The sequence below is a fragment of the Schistocerca piceifrons genome, chromosome 5 (genome assembly GCF_021461385.2).
Source record: "Schistocerca piceifrons isolate TAMUIC-IGC-003096 chromosome 5, iqSchPice1.1, whole genome shotgun sequence".
NCBI lineage: Eukaryota > Metazoa > Arthropoda > Insecta > Orthoptera > Acrididae > Schistocerca > Schistocerca piceifrons.
The window spans coordinates 599,943,512-599,969,550 of record NC_060142.1 but is presented as its reverse complement, the minus strand read 5'-3'; the positions used below and the strand labels follow the sequence as shown (position 1 = coordinate 599,969,550).

Genomic DNA, 26,039 nt, shown 5'->3' with positions numbered 1-26,039 from the left:
CTAGTGTAGCAGGGGATACAACCCGTCGGCTTTGGGCAATGACGTCACAAGTCGCCAAACGAGAAGCGATTCTTCTTAGTGTTGTAGCTCCCTTCAGTAGCTGATAAGTGTTTTTTGGCTTTAAAAAAAAAATCTCACGAGACAGAATAAACAGATCCACTTTATTAAGCAATCAGTAAAAAAACGAAACTGAAACATAACAGCAAAAGCGAAAATGGTAAACTGCTCTCTGGCGACTTGTGACGTCATTGTCCAAAGCCGACGGGTTGTATCCCCTGCTACACTAGACCCAAATTTGAATATATTTAGTTTGCCCCCCAACCAAAACACCCCATTTCCCGCGCTTGTCCCGTTAGTGTCATTAGGCTTCTTGTGGAAAGTGTGTGTGTTTGTTTTTTTTCCGCCATATTTGTGACGTCATGGGTCAAAGCAGACGGGTGGGATCGGACGCTTCAGTATTTCCATTTTTGGAGTAGTTGGTTTTTATTTTGTGTTTTTTTGTTAATTATAAATGTGGAAAACTTAAATAGCAAATCGATTACCTTGCAAGTCAATCTCCGTCAACGATCAAAACACAGATGGGTCGATAATAGACAAAAATTAAAATGTCTGTAGCGTAACAGGAATTGTAATAAACGGGGCATCGACGGGGTTACAACACCCCAATTGAGATACCGAGGAAAATCGCTGTAAGCCTTCTTAATCATCAATAATGAGAGAGCAAGGAGCGAAAATGAATGCATCTATGACGAAACAAACGGAGGCGTAATATCGAACTGTGGGACGGCATCTACGTTTGGTCATGAGAAAACCAGCACGGCAACTATCACGCGTCATCCACAAATGAGCGAGAGTGGTGAATATTATACCACAATGGGTTTTTTTATTTTTTAGAACGAATTTATTGGTCTGGAATAACGCAATACACAACGGATATATACGCAAGGATACAAAGCTAACATACACATATGGATATGAAAGCTCTATGTTAGTCACATAGTAAGAGGGTTAAACATTACTTACGATCGCCTTCGTCATCAACTTCAAACTCTTCAGCGTTATCTATGTCCAGAACATCAGCCATCCTCAAAACTACTACTGCTAATTTGATAACAACAGACAAAAACTTCGTCTTCTAGCAAAAACAACCCGGCACACTACTACCAGCAACAACTTCTCCAAAGACTGTAATATGAATATACTACACACACTGGTCATCTACGATAATGCATACATTTATTTTACATAAATTTTATTGGCTTTTTAAATGGAGTTATTCTTTGTGTTGTGTAATACGATTTGTATTTATTTTCTAATTTAGGAAATCAGCTAAGGTTTTCGTCCTACAGTTTTAAAAGAAGTTCGAGGGTAGAATCATCAGCTTTTCATATTAAGTTATTATATAGCGTGGTATGGCTGCTACGTAGGAGTAAATAAAAATTAAAGAAATATTCACAGATTTTCAAATTTCCATAGCAAAGATAGCTGTCCCATGTCGAAGTGTACGTCTTTTTTAACTTTGGCACTTGGTAGTGTTTACATTCGGGTAGTAGTTGGGTGATTATGTTGTTGAGGTTAGGGAAAAATTTAATTTTTTTACAATTTGTTAGTTTTTGCGAGTGTTCGTAATTTGAAATAAAACTGTCACAGACATAAAGTCGCCGGAAAGACATGGTGAGTTATAATTCGTTTTAATTGGTCGTGGTGTCTTTCGTTTGGTATACTTACGCAGGAAAAATTTCGTCTGCAGGCTGCACTTGTGAAAGATGTCGCATTGAATGACAGTCATCCAAAAGAATTGCTGCTACAGAAGCATTCAGATTACATCGCTTCTTATGGAATGAATAAAGACGAATATGTAAGTGATCGTGAAAAATGATCATTCACTTTTACCAGCAACTATAATGGCATAATATAGTTTTAGTAATATGCTAGACAATAGCTGTATTTCGTTATATCAGTTTAGTAGTTACCAAAACTTTCGTATTTCCATTTATCAGTTGTTAACTCGATTCCTTCGGCGTGAACCGTAAGTCTGGATGAAATAAGTAACCACGTATGTGTAGATGTGAGAATTAGTGTTTCCTTTTCGTCTATCTTTTTCATACGTAGTGAATATTGTTAATAGTCTGCCGTTATATGCATGAAATGATATGATGTAGTTTTTCACTTGCAGGAGTACTGTATGACTGAGTACCTGCGAATGTCTGGAATGTACTGGGGCTTAACTGCTATTGAGCTAATGGGTAATTTAGACAGAATGAATAAGCAAGAAATTTTGGATTTCATTAGGATGTGCCAGGATGAATCTGGAGGAATATCAGCAAGTGTTGGACATGACCCTCATTTGCTTTATACATTAAGCGCTGTTCAGGTAAGCTACTAGAAAAATTTGTGTGTTTGTTTGTTTGTGTGTGTGTGTGTGTGTGTGTGTGTGTGTGTGTGTGTGTGTGTGTGTGTGTGTGTGTGTGTGAGAGAGAGAGAGAGAGAGAGAGAGAGAGAGAGAGAGAGAGAGAGAGGTTAGGGTTAGGTTAGTGTTGTTTAACGTCCCGTCGACAACGAGGTCATTAGGGATGGAGTGCAAGCTCGGGTTAGGGAAGGATGGGGAAGGAAATCGGCCGTGCCCTCTTCATAGGAACCATCCCGGCATTTGCCTGAAACGATTTAGGGAAATCACGGAAAACCTAAATCAGGATGGCTGGAGACGGGATTGAACCGTTGTCCTCCCGAATGCGAGTCCAGTGAGAGAGAGAGAGAGAGAGAGAGAGAGAGAGAGAGGGAGAGAGAGAGAGATTATGATGATGATGATAACAATGCCAATTGTAAGTTAAACAAAATTACAGTTTGCCCCAATGTGACACTATTGTTGTCATAGTATTTTTTAGAATTAATTCATATATATCAGTACCTACGGGGGGAAAATTCAGAATCGCAACTGCCAGAAAAAAAATACATTCTTTGCACTTTTCTTCAGATGTTGCTCATTCTGTTATCAACTATTCATGTCCCTAATTGCTCCCTCCCTTTTGCATTTCTTTTAATCTTTCATGCTGTTGTAATAATGATCAGTTTGCTACATCACTAACAAACACAAATGCAATACATACAGAAAATTGGTCTCCATAGATTTGTTCATCCCACTTTCGTACTCTCCATTTTGGTGCTGAAACTCTGACTTCTCAAGTCAGGGGGTTAAAAATCACTGTTGGTAACATTTTCCACCTTGTACTTTGGTACTCTGTTGCTGCAGGTGTGAGATTGTCCCAATGCTAGAGACTTTTGCTTACAGAGGTAGGGAACCAATAAGTAGGCATATAGTCGGGGAAGTATCTACATGTGTACTATACAAACCACAGTGAAATGAATGGCAGATGTTTCTGCCCACTCTACCAGCTTATTAGGGCTTTTTTCATATCCCATTCGCATCTAGAGCAAGGGGTGAATGGTTGCTTAAATGGTGTGCGCTGCAATTAGCTTAATCTTGTCTTCGATATCCTTGCTGAGTACATTTATAGTTTCATAGGTACACTAAGGCTGTTGAAGATGTTTTCAACAAAACCTTGTATTTTCTCAGACTAAACATCCAATTCAGCAATCCCTGCGTGTTTATGGAATTTGTTGAGTTTGGTGCTATCTTACTTGTAGAAGGCACTGAAGCCCCCCGCCCCCCCCCCCCCCCTCCCCACTTGAAAGTGAAAGTACAGACTTTATACAGGTACAATAGCTTAATGGTGTTGTTGAAGGCAGTTTAATTAAAAATTTACTAAGCCTTGAATTTTCGAATTTTCATTAAAAATTGCTACACCCTGGAGTTGAAAATTGTCATCTTCTAGCTGTATTTATCACAATATCTTATAAATTGGAATTAACTGTAATGGCTCTGTTGGTTTTGAACATGTCATTTTCAGGCAAGGTGTATATTTGGCCTATTGGAGTCTCTGGGTTCACCTTACGTAGAACATCCATCACATGAATCCACATATGTGACTTCTCACAAATGAACCTCCCCATCGCACCCCCCTCAGATTTAGTTATCAGTTGGCACAGTGGATAGGCCTTGAAAAACGGAACACAGATCAATCGAGAAAACAGGAAGAAGTTGTGTGGAATTATGAAAAAAAAAAAGCAAACTGTACAAACTGAGTAGTCCATGTGCAACATAGGCAACATGAAGGACGGGGTGAGCTCAGGAGCGCCTTGCTCCCGTGGTTAGTGTGAGCACTTGCGGAGCGAGAAGTCCTTCGTTCAAGTCTTCCCTCGAATAAAAATTTTATGTACTTCATTTTCGCAAAGTTATGATCTGTCCGTTCGTTCATTGACGTCTCTGTTCACTGTAATAAGTTTAGTGTCTGTGTTTTGCGACTGCACCGCAAAACCGTGCGATTAGTAGACGAAAGGACATGTCTCTCCAACGGGAACCGAAAACATTTGATCGCAAGGTCATAGGTCAAACGATTCCTCCACAGGAAACCATGTCTGATGTATTCTATACGACACTGGTGACGGCATGTGCGTCACATGACAAGAATATGTTGTCGACCCACCTAACTTGTACACTTGGGTAAAATGGGTAAAAAGATTCTTCTACCTTGCTCGATTTAGGTTTTCTTGTGGATGTGATAATCACACCCAAAAAAGTGATGAAAAGATTATGGACGGACGGATAATAATTGTCTGAAAATAAAAAATTAAACTTTTTACGCGAGGGAAGACTTGAACCAATGACCTCTTGTTCCGCAGCTGCTCACCCTAACCACAGGACCACGGCACTCCTCAACTCACATTCTCATTGATGTTGCCTATGTTTTGCATGGACTACTCAATTTGTATATTTTGCTTATTTTTTTCATAGATCCACACAACTAATTCCTGTTTTCTCGATTGATCTGTGTTCCATTTTTCAAGGCCTATCCACTGTGCCAAGTTATAACTAAGTCTGAGGGGGGTGCGATGGGGAGGTTCCCTTGTCAGTGTGTGCAATAGAAGGAGATGGACCACATGCATGAGGAAATGTCATCTGTAGTTCATCATCATCTTCGTCTTTCCCCAAAATGTATGCAAGCCATCACTTGATTTTATACACTGTATTTATGTATCCATTTATACCTGGTAATGACAGTGTTTCTTGGGGTCTAGTGGTCAACTGTTGTAATGAACTTTGAGCATATGAGAATATCTTGAAAAAGATTTTTGTCATAATTGGAACTACAGGAGTGAATGTATTAATGCTCTGCTGAAGCAACTGTTCAGAAATGTGGCTGTCTCTGTGTATTCGTCCTGAGTTACAAATGTAAAATTTACTCCAGAGAGATTTTCCACTTTCCAGTTGAATAGCTGCCGAGGTATAAGAATTTGATTGTCATATGGGCGATGTGTTGCCAACCTCTTGAATGTGCTCCCAACTCCATTTCAATGAGCTGTTGCTGCCATTCAGCCTCTATACCAAAATCAGCTTGATGAAAACATAGATTTAAATAGTTTTTCTTGGTACTGAGCAGCAGCACCATCAGAAAAGTAGTATATTTTTGTAGGTTCAAAGTGTTTTCTTGAGAATTCACTGAGTTTTTTCTGGAAGCACTAGACAGCCAGAGGGTTATGTTCAAGACAGTGTGAAATAACAACATAACTGAGATGTTCTGTTTCTGTTTTTCCTTTGTAGTACACAACAAATGAGTGAACAGTGGCTTGCTGACGTGTCCAATAATAGCTCTGGACGTCATCCTGCATCAGATATGAGTAGTTCTCTGAAAAATCACAATACACAACTAATTGTGACTCTTGTACTGTTTCTCCAATGTGTTTCATAAATGAACTTCGTTGTTTTGCAATAAAGTCATGATGGACCAACATAGAAGATGAAGGATTTTGTAATTTTTCACATGTTACCAACTAAGGGTTAAGCCCGAGGTTGTATTTGTTGCATTCTGCAACTTTTATTTTGTGTCGAATGTTTACATGGGTAAATGTCTGAGGAGGAGGAATAGTTTCATTGGTGAAAGTTCACACAGTATTATCAAGTAGAAACTTTCTATTGTTGCAAAGAGTGAAAAAATATTATAACAGGGATTGTCAATAAGATCAGTAGCCTAAAGCATTGAGACAATTGCTATACAAGTTTTTCTTGTAAAATTATAAAATAATTATGGTTTTTACAAAAGTGTGTACTGTGTTGGGTGATTTTGGACAATGCCAAGAATGTTTAAAAGCAAGAAAGATGCTAAAGTGCGGTGTGGTTATAACCTGGAACTTTTAGGTAGAGCTGTTCATGATATTGAGGAAAATTATCGTATATAGAAAAGTGAGTGGTTTATATGATATAACTAGATTGACATCTCAGTGTTCCCATCTTGTTAGCATGTACTGTTTTGCCGATCCGTACCCTACTGTGGACGACCTACTGTCATATCTAGCGGAAAAAAATTTTCAGGCGTTTATTGTACGACGTATGTTTCCCTTTGCATGTATCCTGTACAAAAGACTTTGTTTCAGTATGAACCATTTATGAAATATGACGCTTTTTATGATTACACGATTCCTGATCCTCACCACACGTAACCGTCTGTTGGATATGAAAACCAAAATCTCGAGAATAAAGTGAGATATCGTTCTGCTGTCAGTTTTAAATAAAATTATGATATCTTGTCTAGATTTTATTTGCGGCATTGTATTGGCTAAAATTAACCATGTGCAAAATCTATGCAATGCGATTTTATCTCTGCAAACTCTTCAAAATTTTGTCCATTGCATTACTCAGTTTTATGTGGCACAGTAACTGTGAGGAATAACAAAAAGAAATTTAGTTATTTATGGAGCAAAGATATAAAATTGTAAGATGGGTGAAAACCTAATTTTTTTGCCATGTAGTTCCTGTAAAATGGGGTTATAAGTGTTTCACAGCAGCCGGAACATGGTCTCCCTGCACAGCCGAGCCATATACCCAAAGCAGCGCCCAGCATGGAGAGAGAGCACATCTGTAGAAGCATTAATTACCTCAATCCTTGTCACTTTCTCCTAATGATAGATTTCCTTTACATGTGTTAAAAGTTACTAAAATCAAACAGGAAGAACGTAGAATTTAAAAAAAAAATAGTGATTCATGCCTGAATTCACCCCATATATTTTGAAATTTTGGATAGAGCCATAAAAAACGTGTGTCTGAAAGGCAAATACAGGTACACGTGGACAAATTGTGACATTCTGTAGTGACACTGTGAGCTACCGTTCACACAGGATGCCACAAATTTTGTGATGTAGTTACGCATTTTGCAGTATGGCGTCATCAGTCTCACCTGACGTGATTCGGGAATGCGTTAATGTTGTGGATTTACTCCTTGTATGACCTGATCCCATGATGATCCCAAAAGAAACTTTGAGAGGTGTAAGAGTATAGTGCAAGGAAATTTTGTGATTATTCAAAATTTTTAAAGTATGTCTGGTTTAGAAAACTAAAATTTATTGAACTTCCAAAAAAAATTTAAAACCATCATGTTGCATACCAAATGGAAGTCCATTAAAGAGCTTTAAAATGACACATTTTCCAGGTCTGTATGTCATCTATTTCCTGACACTCCAAGGTGTAGCAATTTTAAGATTTAAGGCCTAATAAAATTTTAATTAAATCACGGAAAAAAATGTATGGTTCTCATTCATAACTATGTAGGAACACTAGGTACTCAAGTTTCATCAGAATCTAAGAGGTCAAGGTAAATTTTCGCTCAAAATTTTGTTGATTTGACACGGATTGATGCGTTACTAAAATTTAAGAAAGAGAAAAAAGTTTGTTTTATTCAATGATTACTTCAATTTTTAATGTAACTAACCTTCTATAGCAGCACATGTCAAACAGTTCAGTTGTCTTGTGTTCTGGTTCTCCTGCAATCTGTGATTCACAACAACACAATCCTGTGCTCCAAATCTACATTCTCAGAAAATTGTTCTCAAATTAGGGCTGATGTTTGATACTATTAGGTTTCTCCTGACCAGGAATTTCCTCATTTCCTGCCCTAGTCCTTGTGCTTCAGTGTTTTGAGATGATTGTAGTTGAAATGGTTAGTTGTAAAATCTGTCTTTGTGATGTGTTTAAATAAAAGAAAATAGGAAGAATTATTATATCATGGGTGTCACCAAAACAGCAATTATCTCTTATTTCACAAAGTATTCTATGCTATTCTTGTGAGTGCACAGCAATTGTTGAAATACATTCAGAACAAGGACCACAAAAAATAAGAGTTAACAATATTAGAGTGCCGAAAGTATAGTTGCATAGAACTAAGGGGATAATGAACACACTACAAACATGTGAAAGTAAAGGTCTGTCATGGTCTCTTCAAAGAAACCATATCAGCATTTGCTTTACCAATTAGAGAAAGTATGGAAAAACCTACTCAGGCTGTTTGTGCCGCTCATCATAACCATATTTCTGTGAGGCATTGATTCACCGAAAGTTGATGCACACTCCATGGTACACAGTGGCCCCTAATTATGTAAATGATGATTGATTGGCTGCAGTATTTGTAATTCTGGATGACACTATATAGCCTGGGAGTGGGGATAATGGTCACTAGACGTAGAACCATTAGTGTATGCCAGGCAGCATGGCTGGACGGTTTTGTCTGGAACAGCGTGTGCATTGTATATTCTGCAGCAAACAGTTACGTTGAGGTAAGATGGAGGAAGGCAGTCAAGTTTGGAGACAGTGGACCTTCTGTGTTAACAGTTGCAAGAATAAACAATAAATTTGATGCTACTGGTAGTGTTTTGCATGTGAAGGGAGCAGGTAGGCCCCGGTGTATGCATACCGATAGTAACAGAGCTCGTGTGTTGGAAGCCGTTAGCTCATTCCCTGGGAAGCCAAACTCTCAAAGGTGACTTTTACTGTCTGCACAATAAGACATTAATGACCTACGGTGGCAGCAAGGTGGTGCCGTACCAGTGCGAGAGTGGCTGAATCAGTCGACTTATGGCTGTCAAGTGGTCAGCTCGTTCTCCCAATCGGACACCACCTGACTTTTTCTAATGGAGTGTTCTAAAAGACAAAGTGTGTCAACATTACATGCGCAGTTTGGCCAAAGTACAGGAAACTGTAACACGAGTTCCACAGGATACTAGTACAGGTGTGTCATGCTGCTTGTGACAGTGTTGCTCTTCCTCTCCATGCATGTATCAGGTTGGATGGTGCATTGGCGAACCAGTGCCATGGAGATCAGAGATTAAAATTCTTGTAACGAAAGGTATGAGAGCAACTTGTTTATGTTCAATTTTACATTCAAGTGCTGTTACTAGCAGTCTCTGAAACAACATATACATAATTATGGGCCAGCCTGTATATTACGTTTGTTATTGGAATTTTTGTGGCAAGCAGCAGAAAGTCATACATCATAGGAAGCAGTAAAACAACAGATATAGCACCACTTGACATCACATTTAACTTGGTATTTCTTCCATCAGTGGTAGCAGATACAACTATCATTGTATCTGGAAAAAATGCACTCAGAAAGCAGCAGCAGTAAACATTCATGTGAGATATCCTATACAGGTATTGTCTGTTATTGGAATTTAAATTTGACTATTTCATACGGGCATTTAGGCAAACAGGAGTCATGCACTGCTTTGATTTATTCCTGAAGGCGGACAACACTTTTATGTTTGTTATGCTGTTTGGAAGCTTATTGTAAAAAGTCTGTCTGCACATACTTGATATTGATCCACCAGTCTTACTTTCTCTTTCATAATTGCTCCAATTTTTAATGTTCTTGTTATGTATGTACCGATGTATGAGTTTACGTTTTCCTGGAGTATGGTGATTTAGAAACAATTTCAGATATTCAGCTGGGTAGCATCTTCCAAATGATGCAGTATTTCAGCAAACATGACTCGTTACAATCTTCAGATAGTTGTGATGTCTGATTTCTCTCTTCTGCTGGGTACATTCTTACATACCTCCCCCCCCCCCCTCTCCCCCCTCTCCCTGCCATCCTCTGCTGAGCTAGAGTCCATAGCTTGGCTCCTCTGGGAAGCTAGAGGGGAAGTGTATGGCCAGGGCACACAGCATGGTCCTCAGTCTCTTTGCCACCACTGTGAGGGTGGGATGTAGCTGATCTGGAGAAGGTGTGGCTATGTGGTGTGATTTAAGCTCTTCTGTTGGGCATAGCATGAATGGATCTCTCCACAGACAGCCATGCTTTGAGCATGCACAAGGCTAGCCATACATTGCAAAAATTATTTAGGACCATTGAAGGGCCCTAAATGTTTCAAGCAACATCACTCACAGACTGCCCTCATCACATTTATGCATCATAGTGCAGTGAATTGCTACCTAATTAAACACAGTAAGAAGGAACACTCAGAGTACTCTCTCTCCTCCTTGGGAATGCATATTTCTTCATCCCAGATGTGGACCAAATTCTGTAGTTTACGGGCCTCCAAAGATAAACATCATCTCCTCCCATGGTGGTATTTCTGCTTGTGCAGCTGTTCTTGCTAAACACCGCACAACCCACTTAGTGACAGTGTCAGCATCCTCTTCTTATCCGGCTACCTATTGAAGAATTAAGAGTGAGTTGAACTTATCCTCCTGTTCTCTAGCCTTCATAACCCTGAACATTGTACAGTTGGCTCTCAGAGCCGTCAGACTCCACCTACCCCCTTGATGGTGGAGGACACTTCCCTCCCTGTTGCTCCTGCACAACCTACTTCAGGAGCAACACCTCACACCCTCCCCCCCTCCCCCCCCCCCTAACTATGGGGAACGTCAGTCCCCACTTCTCAACCATAGAAGCGTAAGTCTTCTTCATCTCCTCCCGCCAGGAAGGGATCCATTGGGTCACTCCCTTCCCAAGTTCCTAGCAGTGGCAAAGCTGACACCCGACAGTGGCTGAAGCAGCCACATGTAGGTCGTAGGGCTTCACGGTCCTCCGCAGCCCCTGAGACTAAATCAGTGAAGCCCTCCCAGCTGGACAAATCTAAGGAGCAGTGAGAGAAACCTAAAAAGAAAAAGACCCCCAAGAACCGAGGCACTGCGATGGCGCCCGCACCACTGCTACCTACAGGTTCTGTGTCTGAGGATGAGGTGGAGATTCTGGCATCCGCTGAGGACCTAGATGTCGCTGGGCCCTCAGACACAATGGATGTCAATTGCACAATTACTCATCTTGTGTCAACAGGTGACCTTGAGACATAGACTGCCCCATTGAGTGTTTCATGCCTTCCCAGTCTCACGATCACGTAATCCTCCAGTGGAATTGTGGTGGTTGTTTCTGCCACCTGGCTGAGCTACGGCAACTGTTAAGCTTTACACAGGTGTAAAGCTTAACACAGGTGTAAAGCTTAACAGTTGCCATATGCTTTCTGCATTGCCCTCCAGGAAACTTGGTTCCCAGCAATCCGGACCCCTGCCCTCCGTGGCTATAAGGGATATTACAGGAACCGTAGCAACTATAATAGTGTGTCAGGTGGAGTTTGTGTGCCGGCCACGGTGGTCTAGTGGTTCTAGGTGCGCAGTCCGGAACCGCGCGACTGCTACGGTCGCAGGTTCGAATCCTGCCTCGGGCATGGATGTGTGTGATGTCCTTAGGTTAGTTAGGTTTAAGTAGTTCTAAGTTCTAGGGGACTGATGACCACAGTAGTTAAGTCCCATAGTGCTCACAGCCATTTTGGAGTTTGTGTCTATGTCCTAAACTCAGTATGTAGTAAACCTGTGCCCCTTCAAACCCCCTTAAGCTTTGGCTGTCAGGATAAGGATGATGCAGGAAATAACTGTCTGCAATGTATATCTTCCTCCAGATGGTGCAGTACCCCTGAATGTATTGGATGCACTGATTGATCATCTCCCTAAACCTTTCCTACTTTTGGGAGATTTTAACGCGCGTAACACCTTGTGGGGTAGTGCCATGTTTACTGGCCAAGGTAGGAAGGTCAAAAGTTTACTGTCACAGCTCGACCTCTGCCTCTTAAATACAGGTGCCCCACACATTTCAGTGTGGCACATGGCACATATCCGAGCATTGATCTCTCGGTTTGTAGTCCTGGCCTTCTCCCATCTATCCATTGGAGAGCACTTGACAACCTGTGTGGTAGTGACCGCTTCCCCATCTTCCTGTCACTCCCCCGGCATCATGCCCACAGATGCCTGCCCATATGGGCCTTAAACAAGGCAGACTTGGAAGCCTTCACCCCTGCTGTCACCGCTGAATCTCCTCCACATGGTGCCATTGATGTCGTCATTGAGCAGGTCACTACAACGATCGTTTCTCCAGTGGAAAATGTGATCACTCGTTCTTTAGGGTGCCCCCGATGAAGACAGTCCCTTGGTGGTTGCTGGAAGTCACTGAGGCAATTAAAGAGTGTTGGCAAGCTCTGCAGTGACATAAGCAGCACACTTCCCTAGAGCACCTAATAACCTTTGAGCGGCTCCGTGTCTGCTTTCGCCAGCTTATAAAACGACACAAACAGGAGTGTTAGGAGAGGTATGTGTCAACCATTGGGTGCCATACGTCACCTTCCCAAGTCTGGATGAAGATCAGGCTTCTTTTTGGGTACCAGGCCCCAATAGGTATCCCTGACATTAACATCAACAGCTTGTAATGTACTGACACAAACATGAATGCTGAGCACTTTGCTGAACACTATGCTCGAGCCTCTGCCTCAGAGAACTACCCCCCAAGCCTTTCAGACCCTCAGACTGTGGATGGAAAGGAAAGCCCTCTCGTTCACTACAAGCCACAGTGAACCCTATAACGCCCCATTTACAGAGTGGGAGCTCCTCAGCGCCCTTGCACATTGCCCTGACACAGCTCCTGGGTCGGATCGGATCCACAGTCAGATGATGAAACATCTCTCGTCTGACTACAAGCGATATCTCATCATCATCTTCAACCAGATGTGGTGTGATGGCGTCTTTCCATCACAGTGGCAGGAGAGCAGCATCATTCCGGTGCTAAAACCCAGTAAAAATCTGCTTGATGTGGATAAGGATCTGCCCATCGGCCTCACCAATGTTCTCTGTAAGCTGCTGGAACGTATGGTGTGTCGGCGGTTAGGTTGTGTTGGGTCCTGGAGTCACGTAGCCTACTGGCTCCATGTCAGGGCGGCTTCCACCCGGGTCACCCTACCACTGATAATTTAGTATCCCTCGAGTCTGCCTTCCGAACAGCCTTTTCCAGTTGCCAACACCTGGTTACCATCTTTTTTTGACTTATGTAAAACATACGACGTGACCTGGTGATATCATATCCTTTCCACATTGTATGAGTGTGGTCTCTGGGGCCTGCTCCCAATTTTTATCCAAAAATTCCTGTCATTCTGTACTTTCTGTGTCCAAGTTGGTGCCTCCCATAGTTCTGACCGTATTCAGGAGAATGGCATTCCGCAGCCCTCCGTATTGAGTGTATCTCTCTTTTTAGTGGCCATTAATGGACTAGCAGCAGCTGTAGGGCCATCGGTCTCCCCTTCTGTGTATGCGGATGACTTCTGCATTTCGTATTGCTCCTGCAGAAATGGAGATGCTGAGTGGCACCTACAGGGAGCTATTCACAAGGCGCAGTCGTGGTCTCTAGCCCACAGCTTCTAGTTTTCAGACACAAAGTCTGTTGGCATTGTACCATTCATCTGGAACCTGAACTTTATCTGAATGATGATCCACTCACTGTAGTGGAGACGTATCGATTCTTAGGACTGGTTTTCAATGCCCGATTGACTTGGCTACCTCACCTTTGTCAGCATAAGCAGGTTTGGTGGCAGCACCTCAGTGCTCTCCGCTGCCTGAGCAACACCAACTGGGGTGCAGATAGCTCTACACAGAGCTCTTGTTCAATCTCACCCTGACTATGGGAGTCTGGCTTACAGTTCAGCGGTGCCCTCAGCGTTGCGTTTACTTGACCCAGTGCACCACTGTGGCTTTCATCTAGTGATGGGAGGTTTTAGAATGAGTCCGGTGACCAGTGTCCTCGTAGAGGCCAGAATCCCTCCATTGCGGATCCGACATGCGCAACTGCTTGCTAGTTATGTTGCACACATTTGTAGTTCTCCTGAGCATCTGAATTACCATCTCCTTTTCCCACCTGCAGCAGTTCATCTCCCGCATTGGCGGTGCAGGTCAGGGCTCAAGATTGCGGTTTGTGTGCAATCCCTTCTCTCTGAACTGGAGTCCTTCCCTTTACCACCTCTACTTGAGGTCCATTCATGTACACCTCCATGGTGTACACCTTGGCCGAAGCTTCATCTGGACCTTTTGCATGGCCCTTAGGACTCCATTAACCCCACCACTCTCCGCTGTCATTTCCTCTCAATTCTTGACGTGTTCCGGGGCTCTGAAGTTGTTTACACTGACAGCTCGATGGCTGATGGTAATGTTGGCTTTGCTTATGTCCACAGAGGCCATATTGAACAGCATCCCTTGCCCGCTGGCTGCAGTGTGTTCACTGCAGAGCTTGTGGCCATATCTAGTGCACTTCAGTACATCTGTTTCTGTTCTGGTAAGTCATTTCTTCTCTGTTCTGACTCCCTGAGCAGCTTACAAGCTGTCGACCTGTGCTACTGTCACCATCCTTTGGTAGTAAACATCCAGGAGTCTATCTCTGCCCTGGAACAGTCCAGTCATTCAGTGGTGTTTGTGTGGACCCCAGGACATGTCAGAATCCCAGGCTACAAACTTGCTGACAGGCTGGCCAAACAAGCTACACGGAAATTGCACCTGGAGGTGGGCATCTCTGAAACTGACCTGCACTCTGTCTTACACCACAAGGCTTTTCATCTTTGGGAGACGGAGTGGCATAACAGTATGCACAACAAACTGTTTGTCATTAAGGAGACTGTGAATGTCAGTTGTCCCTTGTCGGCTCCGCATTGGCCATAAGTGGCTCACACATGGTTACCTCCTCCATTGCGAGGACCCATCTCAGTGTCGCTGTGGCTCCCAAATGACAGTCATCCACCTCATGCTGGACTGCCCACTTTTAGCCACACTGCGGTCGACTTTTTAACTTTCCCAGCACTCTACCTTCGGCGTTGGGCGACAATGCCTCAACAACAGCTTTAGTTTTACGTTTTATTTGTGAGGGTTGGTTTGATCTGAGTTGTAGCGCATGTCCTTTGTCCCTCTGAGTCCTCCACGCTAGGGCCTTTAGGGTGGAGGTTTTAATGTGTTGCAGAGTGCCTAGCTTCTCCTTTTTTATTCTCGTGGTCAGCCAGCCATGGTAATCTGCTTTCTTGTTTTTAATTTCTTCTCGCTGTTTCTTGCCTCTCTCTGTGGTTTTCTTGTCCTGTTTTGCCATTGTAGTGTTTGTTGTCCTGTCATTCTTCTAGTTCTTCCTTTCTCCTGTTATTGTGATGTACGTCGTCTTTGGGTTCTTCGTTCCCTTTGGTAATTGTTCTACTGGGAACACAGGACTGATGACCTCACAGTTTGGTCCCTCCCCCCTTTTAAACCAACCAATCACAGCTTACGATTGTGGTTTGCGTCTGGTCCCTTCTGTGCGGTCTGAAGTCTTTCCCATTACCACCTCTCCTCGAGGTCCATTCACGTACACCTCCGTTAACCCTGTGGCTTTCCACTATCACTTCCTCTCAATTCTCGACATGTACCAAAGCCATGAATTGGTTTACACTGACAGCTCGATGGCTGATGGTCACGCAGGCTTTGCATATGTTCATGGAGGACATATTGAACAGCACTGCTTGCCAGATGGCTGCAGTGTTTTCACTGCAGATCTGGCGGCCACATCTTGTGCTCTTGAGCGTAGTGACTCCTTGAGCAGCCTACAAGCTATCGACCAGTGCCACCCTCGCCATCCTTTGGTAGCGTCCATTCAGAAGTCCATCTATGTTCTGGAATGGTACCATTGTTCAGTGGTGTTTATGTGGATCCCAGGACACATCGGAATCCCAGGCTACGAACTTGCCAACAGACTACGCAGAAACTGCTTCTGGAGATGGGCATCTCCGAAACTGACCTGCATTCTGTCTTATGCCGCAGGGTTTTTCAGCTTTGGGAAGCGGAATGGCGTAACAGTAAACTCAACAAACTGCGTGTCATTAAGGAGACTACAAATGTTTGGAAGTCTTTCATGCGGTCTTCTCGCAAGGAATCAGTTGCCCTCTGCCGGCTCCCCATTGGCCATACATGGCTAACGCATGGTTACCTCCTCCGCTGCGAGGACCCACCTTGGTGTTGCTGTGGCCCACAAATGGTGGTCGTCCCCCTCTTGCTGGACTGCCCACTTTCAGCTGCTCCGCGGTGGACTTTTAACTTTCCCAGCACCCTACCTTTGATGTTGGGTGACAATGCCTCAACAGCACCTTTAGTTTTACATTTTATTCATGAGGGTGGGTTTTACCATTTGACCTAAGTTTTAGCTTGTGTCCTTTGTCCCTCTGTGTCCTTCACCCTAGTGCTTTTAGGGTGGCGGTTTTAATATGTTGCAGAGTGGCTGGCTTCTCCTTCTTATTCTCATGGTCAGCCAGCCATGGTAATCTACTCTCTTGTTTTTATCTCGTCTACATATTTCCCATTGTGGGTTTCTAGTCCGATTTTGTCCATTTTAGTGTTTGTTGCCCTTCTGTCATTCTTGTGGTCTTCTCCTTTCTTCCAGCTGTGTTTTGTATGTCTCGATTATTTTACTCGCACCCTTGTGAAATTATTTTAATCTGAATGAGGGGCCGATGACCTGGCAGTTTGGTTCCTCCTCCCCTCTTTCAAACCAACCAACCTCAGCAGTGCAGGAAAAGATAGATTAGATAGATTACTACTTACCATAAAGAAGACATGTTAAGCTGCATGCACACACAATTAAAATACGTTTACACAGTGCTTTTGGCCACAACCGTCATCAGCAAAAGAGAAAACACACCACTGATACAAACAAGCCAGCACACCTCTCGCACACATGACTGCCAACTCTGGCAACTCAGGCCAAAATAATGCTGAATTAAATAGTGAGCCTTTCACTGAGTCAGAACTCATGGCTCGTTACAAGATACAGCTCCAGGTCCTGATTAAGTTCACGATCAGATAATCCAACTTCTGATCACAGAATACATCACAGACTCCATATGCTTAGTGTCTTGTGTTTGGCTATAACATGTTCTCCTTTTGCAGTGGAAGGATAGTGTCATCATCCCAATCCTTAAATTGGACAAAAACCCAACATCCATCAGTGGCTACCACCTCACTATAATTCTCTGCAACCAGCTTGAAAGAATTGTAGCCCACAGATTATGCTTGGTACCTTTTTTTCCCCCCTATCAGCATGGATTCTGGGAGGGATGCTTCTCAATTAAACATTTGCTTAGGCTGAAGACAACTCTCCGGCAGGATTTTTCTAAATGCCAACATTTTACTGCAATCTTTTTTTACCTACTTCAGGCGTATGTCACAGCTTGTCTCCATCACAGTTTACTTTTGAGACTCCATATTAATTTTTATTAATCAGTTTTTATCCTGACAATGTTTTTGGGGTTGAGCTGGAATGTAGCTCCCCACAGGTTCAAGGGAAAGACATCTCTCAGGGCTCCATGTTGAGTGTTACATTCGTCATCACCACCACCATGGATGGGCTACTGACCTCTGTTGGGTCAGGAACTACCCCATTGTGTGTCGTTGAGTCCTGCATTTGGTATAGCTAACAATGGGTAACCTTGGCGGAACACTAGCTCCAAGGAGCCGTCCAGAGGGGCTCCAGTTGAACCCTATCCCTCGGATGACAGTTTTGTCCCACGAAAACATGAATTATGTAACTCTGCTGTCGTACCACAATTTATCGTGATGCAGAACTTGGGTACTTAGCACGTCAATGTTGTTGCTCAGTTCTGATTTTTGGGACTCCTGTTTGGTAAAAAGCTCACATGGCTGCCCCATATTTGTCCACTTAAGACCAGCTGCATGAAAAAGCTGAATGCATTCTGGTTCCTTGCCCACCTTTCTTGTCTGACAGAATGCGCTACTCTACTCTGTAATTACTGGGTCTTGGCCTTGTCCCAACTGGACTTTGGTTGCCGGGTTTACTGCTCAGTGGCATTTTCAGTTCAGCCCTGAACTTGATTTACCTAGTACATCATTGTGAAGTAAGACTGGTTACAGGCACCTTCTGGGCTACTCCTCTAGAAGTCTCCTTGTTGAAGTGAGAATCTTACCTCTTCAGTTTTGATCAACCTACACTTTCTCACTTGCGCAATTACCATATAACAATTTTCTTGTTATCATACTGACCAAATTATTTTTCATACAGGGGGCGTTCACTCTCGGGTGGGTTTACCAGTTGGAATTCTCTTCAAGACTATCTACTGGGACCTATGCCTATGCGCCTTAGAATACACTCCCCACGCGTTCCCAGGCACAGCTCCTTGGTTAATACTCAGTCCATGAATTAGAAACAATCCATTTCAAGGACCTAAAATTTCAGTCACACTCATGATCTTTTGTCATCTGTTCCTTTTAGTTTTTCGGTAGTATCAGGATGCTACCTTCATTTACACTAACTGCTCTGAAACCATGGGTAGGAGGAGATATGATTTTATATCTCACCCCTGGTCAGGAACAACATTTGTTGTTTTTGTGTGAAGCTGAAAGCCATCAACAGAGCCCTGTATTTTATTGAATAGATATCCATTGACTCCCATTTTAATTTATAGAGACTCAGTGAGCAGTCTCCAGGATTTTGATGAATGGTACTGTTTTTTGTTACCCTGTGAGTCTGATCCAGACAGTACTCAATGTTCAGTTGTCCACCTCCATGCCATGTGGGTATCCCAGGGAATGAACTGTCTGACCATTTTGGTAGAAAATTGATTGCTTACTCAACATTCACTCTGATGATTTTATGCACAGATCTGCAGGTGCAGATAAGACGTCTACTCACTCGGAGATGAAACAGTACTTGCTGGACCACTACCCCTCCATGCCAAGATTACACTTGCATGACCGCTCCTTGTTACCAGTGCTCTAGTCATACTAGATTACCTCTTAGTTTTATCTTATGTAGTGAGTGAGCCTCACATTGTGGTTGTGGAGCCCTATCAACAGTAGCTCAAATTCTGGTGAATTGCCACCTCCTTCTTGCTCTCCATGCCAAACGTGGTTTTTCTCTATTCTTTGCTTCTGATATTGGCAAACAATCTGTGGACAGTTTAAATGGTACTTCATTGTCCCTGAGAAAGTGGAATTTATTCTCTGATGTCTTAACCTGTCAAGTGAACTGATACATTACATGACCAGTCATGGTCCGTATGTTCTGTATCTGTACAAAATCGAAGGAGATATTGTGGGACTGTGTGTTCTACAAAGATGCAGCGGATAATGGCTGTCGGGCATTAAGAATGTTGGAGCCCAAGCAGCTCCAAGGTATGAGCTAGCCTGGAACCTGTTGGACAATACTGCAGCCAAGTATCCAGGAAGACCAGGGGGAAACTTCATGAGACATTCAGCCACATATCAGTGTGCTTCTGTCCCAGCTGGACAACATACTCAGCAGATGGAGAGAAGACAGCTGAGGTCAGTAACTACTGAAGGAAATCATTTTTCAAGAATTACATTGGTGCAGTTGATAATGGAAGTGTGGATTCAGATGTTACAGTGAATTGTGCAATCGCCTATAGTGGAAACACTGCTAACGTGCTGCCCTGCGCCCAAGGAATACAGCAGACTGTGGTCGTTGACTGGTTTAGTATAAGAGCAAATTCGGTGATGGAAACAGTAATCTACAGTGTGAAAGCACCTTCCTCAATGAACAAAAACGGAACAATATTTAGTGCTAACAGTAGTTTTACTTGGTGGGTGGTGGGTTCAAGGTTTTTTTTCCACTATAGTACATACATTTATTATTATCCACAAAACTGTGAATTATGTGGCCAATTTTAGCTTCTACGTAACAGGTTGTGATTGTGAAGGACAAATAATATATCAAAAATGTTAATGGGCCTGCTACATACTGAGTACAATGTTATATGACGCATGAAGATATCCCTTCTAACACTTCTGTACTCTTACCTTTTAACAGATTTATTGTTTTTACCACATCATACTCATCTGTTTGGAATAGAAAAAGACTTTCTCTTACTTCAACGGTGTGAAATTTAATTTTTGCTCTGTGAGCTTTATGTCCTCTCTGTCTACATCCATATAGTGCAGGTTGAAAATGAAGGTAACTTCATGTGATTCTGAAAAAAACATTGTCATCCTTTCTTAGAATTACATTTCTTTGCCTTATAGTAGATGAATATTTACTTCCTGCTTTTCTGTAATTCCAGACAATCTGTGTAATTTTTCCAGAAGTTTGAATTGAGTTACTGAAATACCTTGATTTTGTGTCTCAATAATATGTTTTAGCCTTTCCCCCACAACATTAGACAACTCCTTATCATTTGACTTATTCCTCTCTGGCATTTTCACATTCAGAAGTAAGCTGATATTCCTACATCCCCTCCCCTCCCCTCCCCTCCCCTCCCCACCCCTCCCCTTCCCTTCTTCCTTATTTTCCATTTTATCTTAGAACAAGCAGTAGTTAACTAATAGCTTCAGAGTTTGGCAGAAAGCTTCTCATCCCTGGACTGAGGAACAGGATGTCCACATGAGGAACCAGTTTCCTGTTTTCAAGCATTTTTGATGGATTTATCAACATTACTTCCATGGAGATTTATTTTTTTATTTATTTGTTCATCCAGGGATCTTCTCTCAGTAATTTAGGATTTGTTATCATAATACAGTGATGATAAAGAGCTCAAATATACACAAACATAGACTATATATGTATGTTTTTATGAGGTTAGGACAAGTAATCACCTTGAAATTGCTGGAGAAACCATTTTCGAATTTGCCTAAAAAGATTTAGGAAAATCGAGATCATGATGACGAGACAGAGCAGTCTCCATCATACAAAATATAAGATCAGTGTCTTAATAATTGCACACCCCTTACCTCCATGTAGTACAATGTTCTTTTGATTATCCACAATTTGTACAATATAAATGTAATGGCTGTCTTGATAAGACCACTGTTGGAAGGGTGAAGAGCCATTTTCTTGTAACTTGGAATGGCTTAGCAGCTCTGCCATGCAGAGTGGAGGTGGGAACCAGTCAGCAAAAGACTAACAGCTGCGGAATACTCATTATTTAACACCAAATTCATAGATACATTGCAGAAAACAGGTGTACAACCTGTCCCAAGGGTACAGTCAGACTATGGCTCAAGTGAAGTGAGACTGCAGTGCACTTCTGGAATGGGAGGCAGCAGTAGGCTAGGCTGGGGCTAATGCAATGCCATGTTCAACACAGCTGGAGCTGAAATGGTGGTCAGCAAGCGGCCAAGGCCTCACGGCTTTGATTACACCACACGAGTTGGGATAGTACAGTGAGTAGCACAAAACACTAATTTCCTCCTCCTCCTCCTCCTCCTCCTCCTCAGAATACACTGTCGTACTGATGTATTGGACCTGGGATATCCACATCCAGGCTTGTGCATACAAGTGGCAGTTGGTGATAACTGTCATGCAGATGCTGGGCAGATAGTGGACCCAGCTGATAGTTTGTTTGCGCAACGTGTGGTTGCTCAATCAGTGTGCATAAATAACACTTCGGTAATGGTTTCTTTGGCTGCAACTCATAGAAGTGTCACATAGTAAAGTTGATCCAACATTGACATGACACCACTCTACATATTGTACTGTTGCAAGGCTGCCTTGTTGCGGACAATCAACTGCTCTGGCAATTTTGTTAGCTTTGAAGTAACACTGTAGTATAAAACATTATTTTGCACAGAATCACTATACAGACTGTGAAAAACCACTGGTGGCTCTAGGCCTTTGACAGGGTGTTATTTCCCTTGCATTCCATTCAGACTATTTGGAAAACTGCCTCCATTCCTCTAAAAATGCTACTATGCCTCATGCACATCTCCATGTCCATGTGCCAGCATTCCTGCATGTCAGGCTGAGCTCAGGAGAATGTCATTAGTATCACACATTATAGATCTTGACACAGTTTTCTTGTCATTGAGGTTCTGTATAATAATATGACAGAGTGTTGTAATTTTCTCTTTCTAGTATTAACTCCTACCCTGAGTCTTCTAAGAATCTTTAATTGTGTAGTATGCATTACTTGTAAAGTATATTGTAGCTGTCTTTTTAAGTAGATCCATTTTAGTTATTTTTCTCATATCTTTGGCTAATTTATTTTACAATTTTATTTCATGGGAGAAAATGCTATTTTGAGTTATTTGTTTATTTTTCCTTTGGTAAATTTAAATCCAGGCTGGTTCATGTTCCATAATTTTGCATGTAACTGTTCTTGAAATACTTATTAATGCTTTCCTTGATGTGTACAACAGACAAGTAGATATACTCACTTGGTACAGTAAATGTATCCATTTTTCTAAGCCGTTCTTCATGAAGAATCTATTTACTATGTTTAGTTACTATTCTTACGGTCCTTTTCTGCAGTTGGGAAATTTTGCCTTGTTTTGTGCCTTTGATCCCCAGAAAAGAATCTGTGAAGACAAATTTCCTCCTCAGTTTTGCCTCATGGAACTAGATATCTCTAAAAAAAAAATAAAAAGTAAAAATAAGAATTGAATGTACATAAAAATAATGTGTTACCACAAGACATTGGTTTTTTAAATTGAAGAGAGTAGCATGACAATGACATTCTTGCTGCCAGTATCTTTGTGTGTCCATCAATATTAACCGACTGTCACTGTTCACCATTAAAAACTTTGTTACACAATCTGTAGTTTCATTTGCTGTGCTCAGTGCAACAGAATACACTGAAATGCATGCTGTTTGCTTTCTTTATGTTCAATGTTAATTTACTAATCACTGCCCAATGTCAAACATCCTGGAGAGTTTCATTTGCCTTCTTTATTAGGAATTCTGGTGTCTTATCAGTTACTACGATGTTGCTTCTTCAGCAAAGATAACTTTTCCTCTATGTATTATATTGTCTGGAACGTAATTGATATATATTAAGAGTAGAGTAGGACAATACATGCCCCTGAGGTTCATATGTTTTTTTTTTCTTTCTTTTTTTTTTTAATTGTTCGGATAATGCTTGTACTAAATATTTATCTGTGCATGCCTTATGAACAGAGACTGGAACCTCAGCTGTGTGTGCTGTCATAACTGTGTCCTGTATTGCCTCTTATGTCTATTAGCAATTCATAATGGCCTGGTGTTATAGTCTTCTTAACTTGTACATTCCTCACGTTCCGTGGTATGTTTATAATTAGCATGATCTGTCAGTGACTCAGAGGTATCACTGAATCTTGTAAGGCTGTTTACTACTTGTTAATAATACAACATTAATTAGGATTCTGTCATACAACCTTACTCTATTTTCAATGAGATATGTTTATATCATTCAGTAGGTCTCCTTCAGTCAGTTAATGTTCTAATAATTAAAGTTGCCTATAATTTACATTCTATTAAAGTTCTGGGAAACAGATTACACCAACTGAATGGGAAAATAATTTCCCATTTGAATTATGTGCTTTCTTGTTGATAATAGCTTCAAGGATTAGTAATAAGTTAGTTAAATTACATACTTTTTCTAACTCCCAACTGCAAAGGAATTTAGGAGATTTTGCATTGCTGATTAACACCACTCCCTCAATTACAGTGAAAGTGCACATCAGTCTGGCAAAGTTCAGTAAAAATGAGCAGTTCATGGCATCCTGACAATTTGTAACTTTGTTAAATCAAACAGTAGGTTACTCAACATGATTACTTCGTTTATTGATAGGCTTGGCTTACTAGTACTGCTTGATTTTCTGAAGACAAGGTTTTTTCCCTGTTGGTAGTGGCCTAGATTGGTGTGCCCTAACCTTGCTACACTCATTACTAATAAAAATGCGATATGTATCCAATGGTATGGCATAAATTTAGGCGGCAGTGGTCTTAAACTGAGGAGAAGTGATCATTTTAAATAGCAGAAATATAATCAGAAGTGAAAGTGATAAAGTAAAGCAGTCCTAAACCCGATGGTTGGTTTGAACACCAAAACACTTACTAGATATGATAATATTGGATGTGGTGAGCATTTGTCTTTCTCGGAGCTTTGCATTGACTTATCCAGACTGTTGTAAGAGAACCTATAGTTTTTAACACTTACATTGTATTATGTAGTTCCATATCATTTTGCCCAATCAAGTTGTGGAGCATCTTTTGTTCTTAGGAGAGCTGTATGTCTCGAATATCAATGGTAACATGTGATGCAGCCCAGTCATCACCTGTAGCTGATGTCTCACTCTATCTCCCAGCCTTTGCAAACACTGCTCAGTCAAATTTGATCAGTGTTGTAGCTCTCATTGACTACTTATGTACCTGGCCCCATCATTGGGATAGAGCAGTTATCAAAATCGATGCTTAATGTAAACTGGGTGCTATTCATGTGGTTTACTCCTTTTTTCAGGTCTGAGGAAAGGAAAGGCATCTGAAAATGATCGTGTTTCAATATAAATAGTTAAAGCTGAAGGCGTAGTAATGAATAAGAATATGCAGAATTAATTATCTCCTCATGGTTGGGGTTCACAGTCATGGAAATTTTGTAAATGACATTGTATTTGCCATTCACTGTGGAAATGGTTTATTCCACAATTGCAGTTTCCGCCTTAAGACCATCATCAAGTTTTAGTGCAGAAATATTTGGGTTCAAAGTATGTCAGACTTTAAAATCCTCCAAGATGTGTACATATCATCATCAGAACTGAGCTTTTTCACTGTAAGAATACAGAAACATTAAACAAGCACAAAGTTCTGTACATTGTGAAATGATGTAAGGTCCATTGTGAAATGATGTAAGGTACTTTCTTAGCAAAAATCACAGTAAACCAATGTTGTTACACACTCCAGAATGAGATTTTCACTCTGCAGTGGAGTGTGCGCTGATATGAGACGTCCTGGCAGATTAAAACTGTGTGCCGGACCAAGACTCGAACTCGGAACCTTTGTCTTTCGTGGGCAAGCGCTATACCAACTGCCAGGACGTTTCATATCAGCGCACACTCCGCTGCAGAGTGAAAATCTCAATCTGGAAACATCCCCTAGGCTGTGGCTAAGCCATGTCTCCGCAATATCCTTTCTTTCAGGAGTGCTAGTTCTGCAAGGTTCGCAGGAGAGCTCCTGTAAAGTTTGGAAGGTAGGAGGCGAGGTACTGGCAGAAGTAAAGCTGTGAGGATGGGGCAAGAGTCGTGCTTGGGTAGCTCAGTTGGTAGAGCGCTTGGCCGCGAAAGGCAAGGGTCCCGAGTTCAATTGTTGGTCCGGCACACAGTTTTAATTTGTTACATACTGTGTCATGTGAACTGAGGCAGTTGGTGGAGAAATTAGGTGAGACAACAGCATGAGGGATGGTTACTGTAACATGCAGAAGTTCAGGAACACTCTCTTGGCCCCTCCCACCTACTGACCTAATATTTATTTATTTGTGTATTTGTTGAACTTTATCTTATTAGGGCCATTGGACCCTCTTTTATACCATACCAGAGTTTCACAATAACAATAATGACAATAACAACAACATTGATTGTGGCAGAAATAAGAATAATTTGTATGTGTTCAAAATAGATGTTTTCTGATTTAGTTAGGTCTGGGGAAAGGAAATTTAAGGAGACTGCATTGACTAAGAATACTGCGAATTGAGGAAGGTCAGGTTGGAAGGAGGGATGTCCAAGGGCAATGAGAGCATGCAGGGACAATGGCAATCGTTATTGTTGCTTTACTAAATATGTCATTAACTGTCTTCTGAAGCTGGAGAGGTTATTGAGTCCTCAGATATAATGTGGGAGTGTACACAAGAGTCAGGTTCCAGTTACTGAGAATAACTTCATCAAAGTGGCTGAACGATGCTGGGGGCAGAAAGGATTTTGCTCTGATGGGAGCAGGTATTTCTGCCATGTTGTTCAGGCAAGAACATTAAAATCGAGGAGAGATATGAGGGATGTTGTCCATTAATAAAATAGTTGAGAAAGCAGAGGGTATGGAAATCTCTGAAATTGCATGCAGGCAGCCAGGATAGCTTTCCATATGATGGTGAAATGTGATCAAAGAGTCGAATATCACAAA

The 26,039-nt window shown here is 41.8% G+C and overlaps 2 protein-coding genes across 2 annotated transcripts in view; one reads left to right on the top strand and one right to left on the bottom strand.

The window, feature by feature from the left end:
- The window catches only part of LOC124798191 (RNA-binding protein 8A), a 49,582-nt gene extending 48,387 nt beyond the window's left edge, over positions 1–1,195 (bottom strand). Inside the window, exon 1 of the mRNA XM_047261487.1 lies at positions 1,024–1,195. Within this exon, the coding sequence (XP_047117443.1) occupies positions 1,024–1,084 (61 nt within the window). The 5' untranslated portion in view covers positions 1,085–1,195. The remainder of the gene's footprint in view (positions 1–1,023) is intronic.
- A 166-nt stretch (positions 1,196–1,361) lies between these two features.
- The window catches only part of LOC124798189 (geranylgeranyl transferase type-2 subunit beta), a gene marked incomplete at its 5' end in the record, with an annotated part of 67,554 nt that continues 42,876 nt past the window's right edge, over positions 1,362–26,039 (top strand). Inside the window, 3 exon segments of the mRNA XM_047261486.1 lie at positions 1,362–1,674; positions 1,751–1,858; positions 2,177–2,374. Coding sequence (XP_047117442.1) covers positions 1,672–1,674; positions 1,751–1,858; positions 2,177–2,374 — 309 coding nt within the window.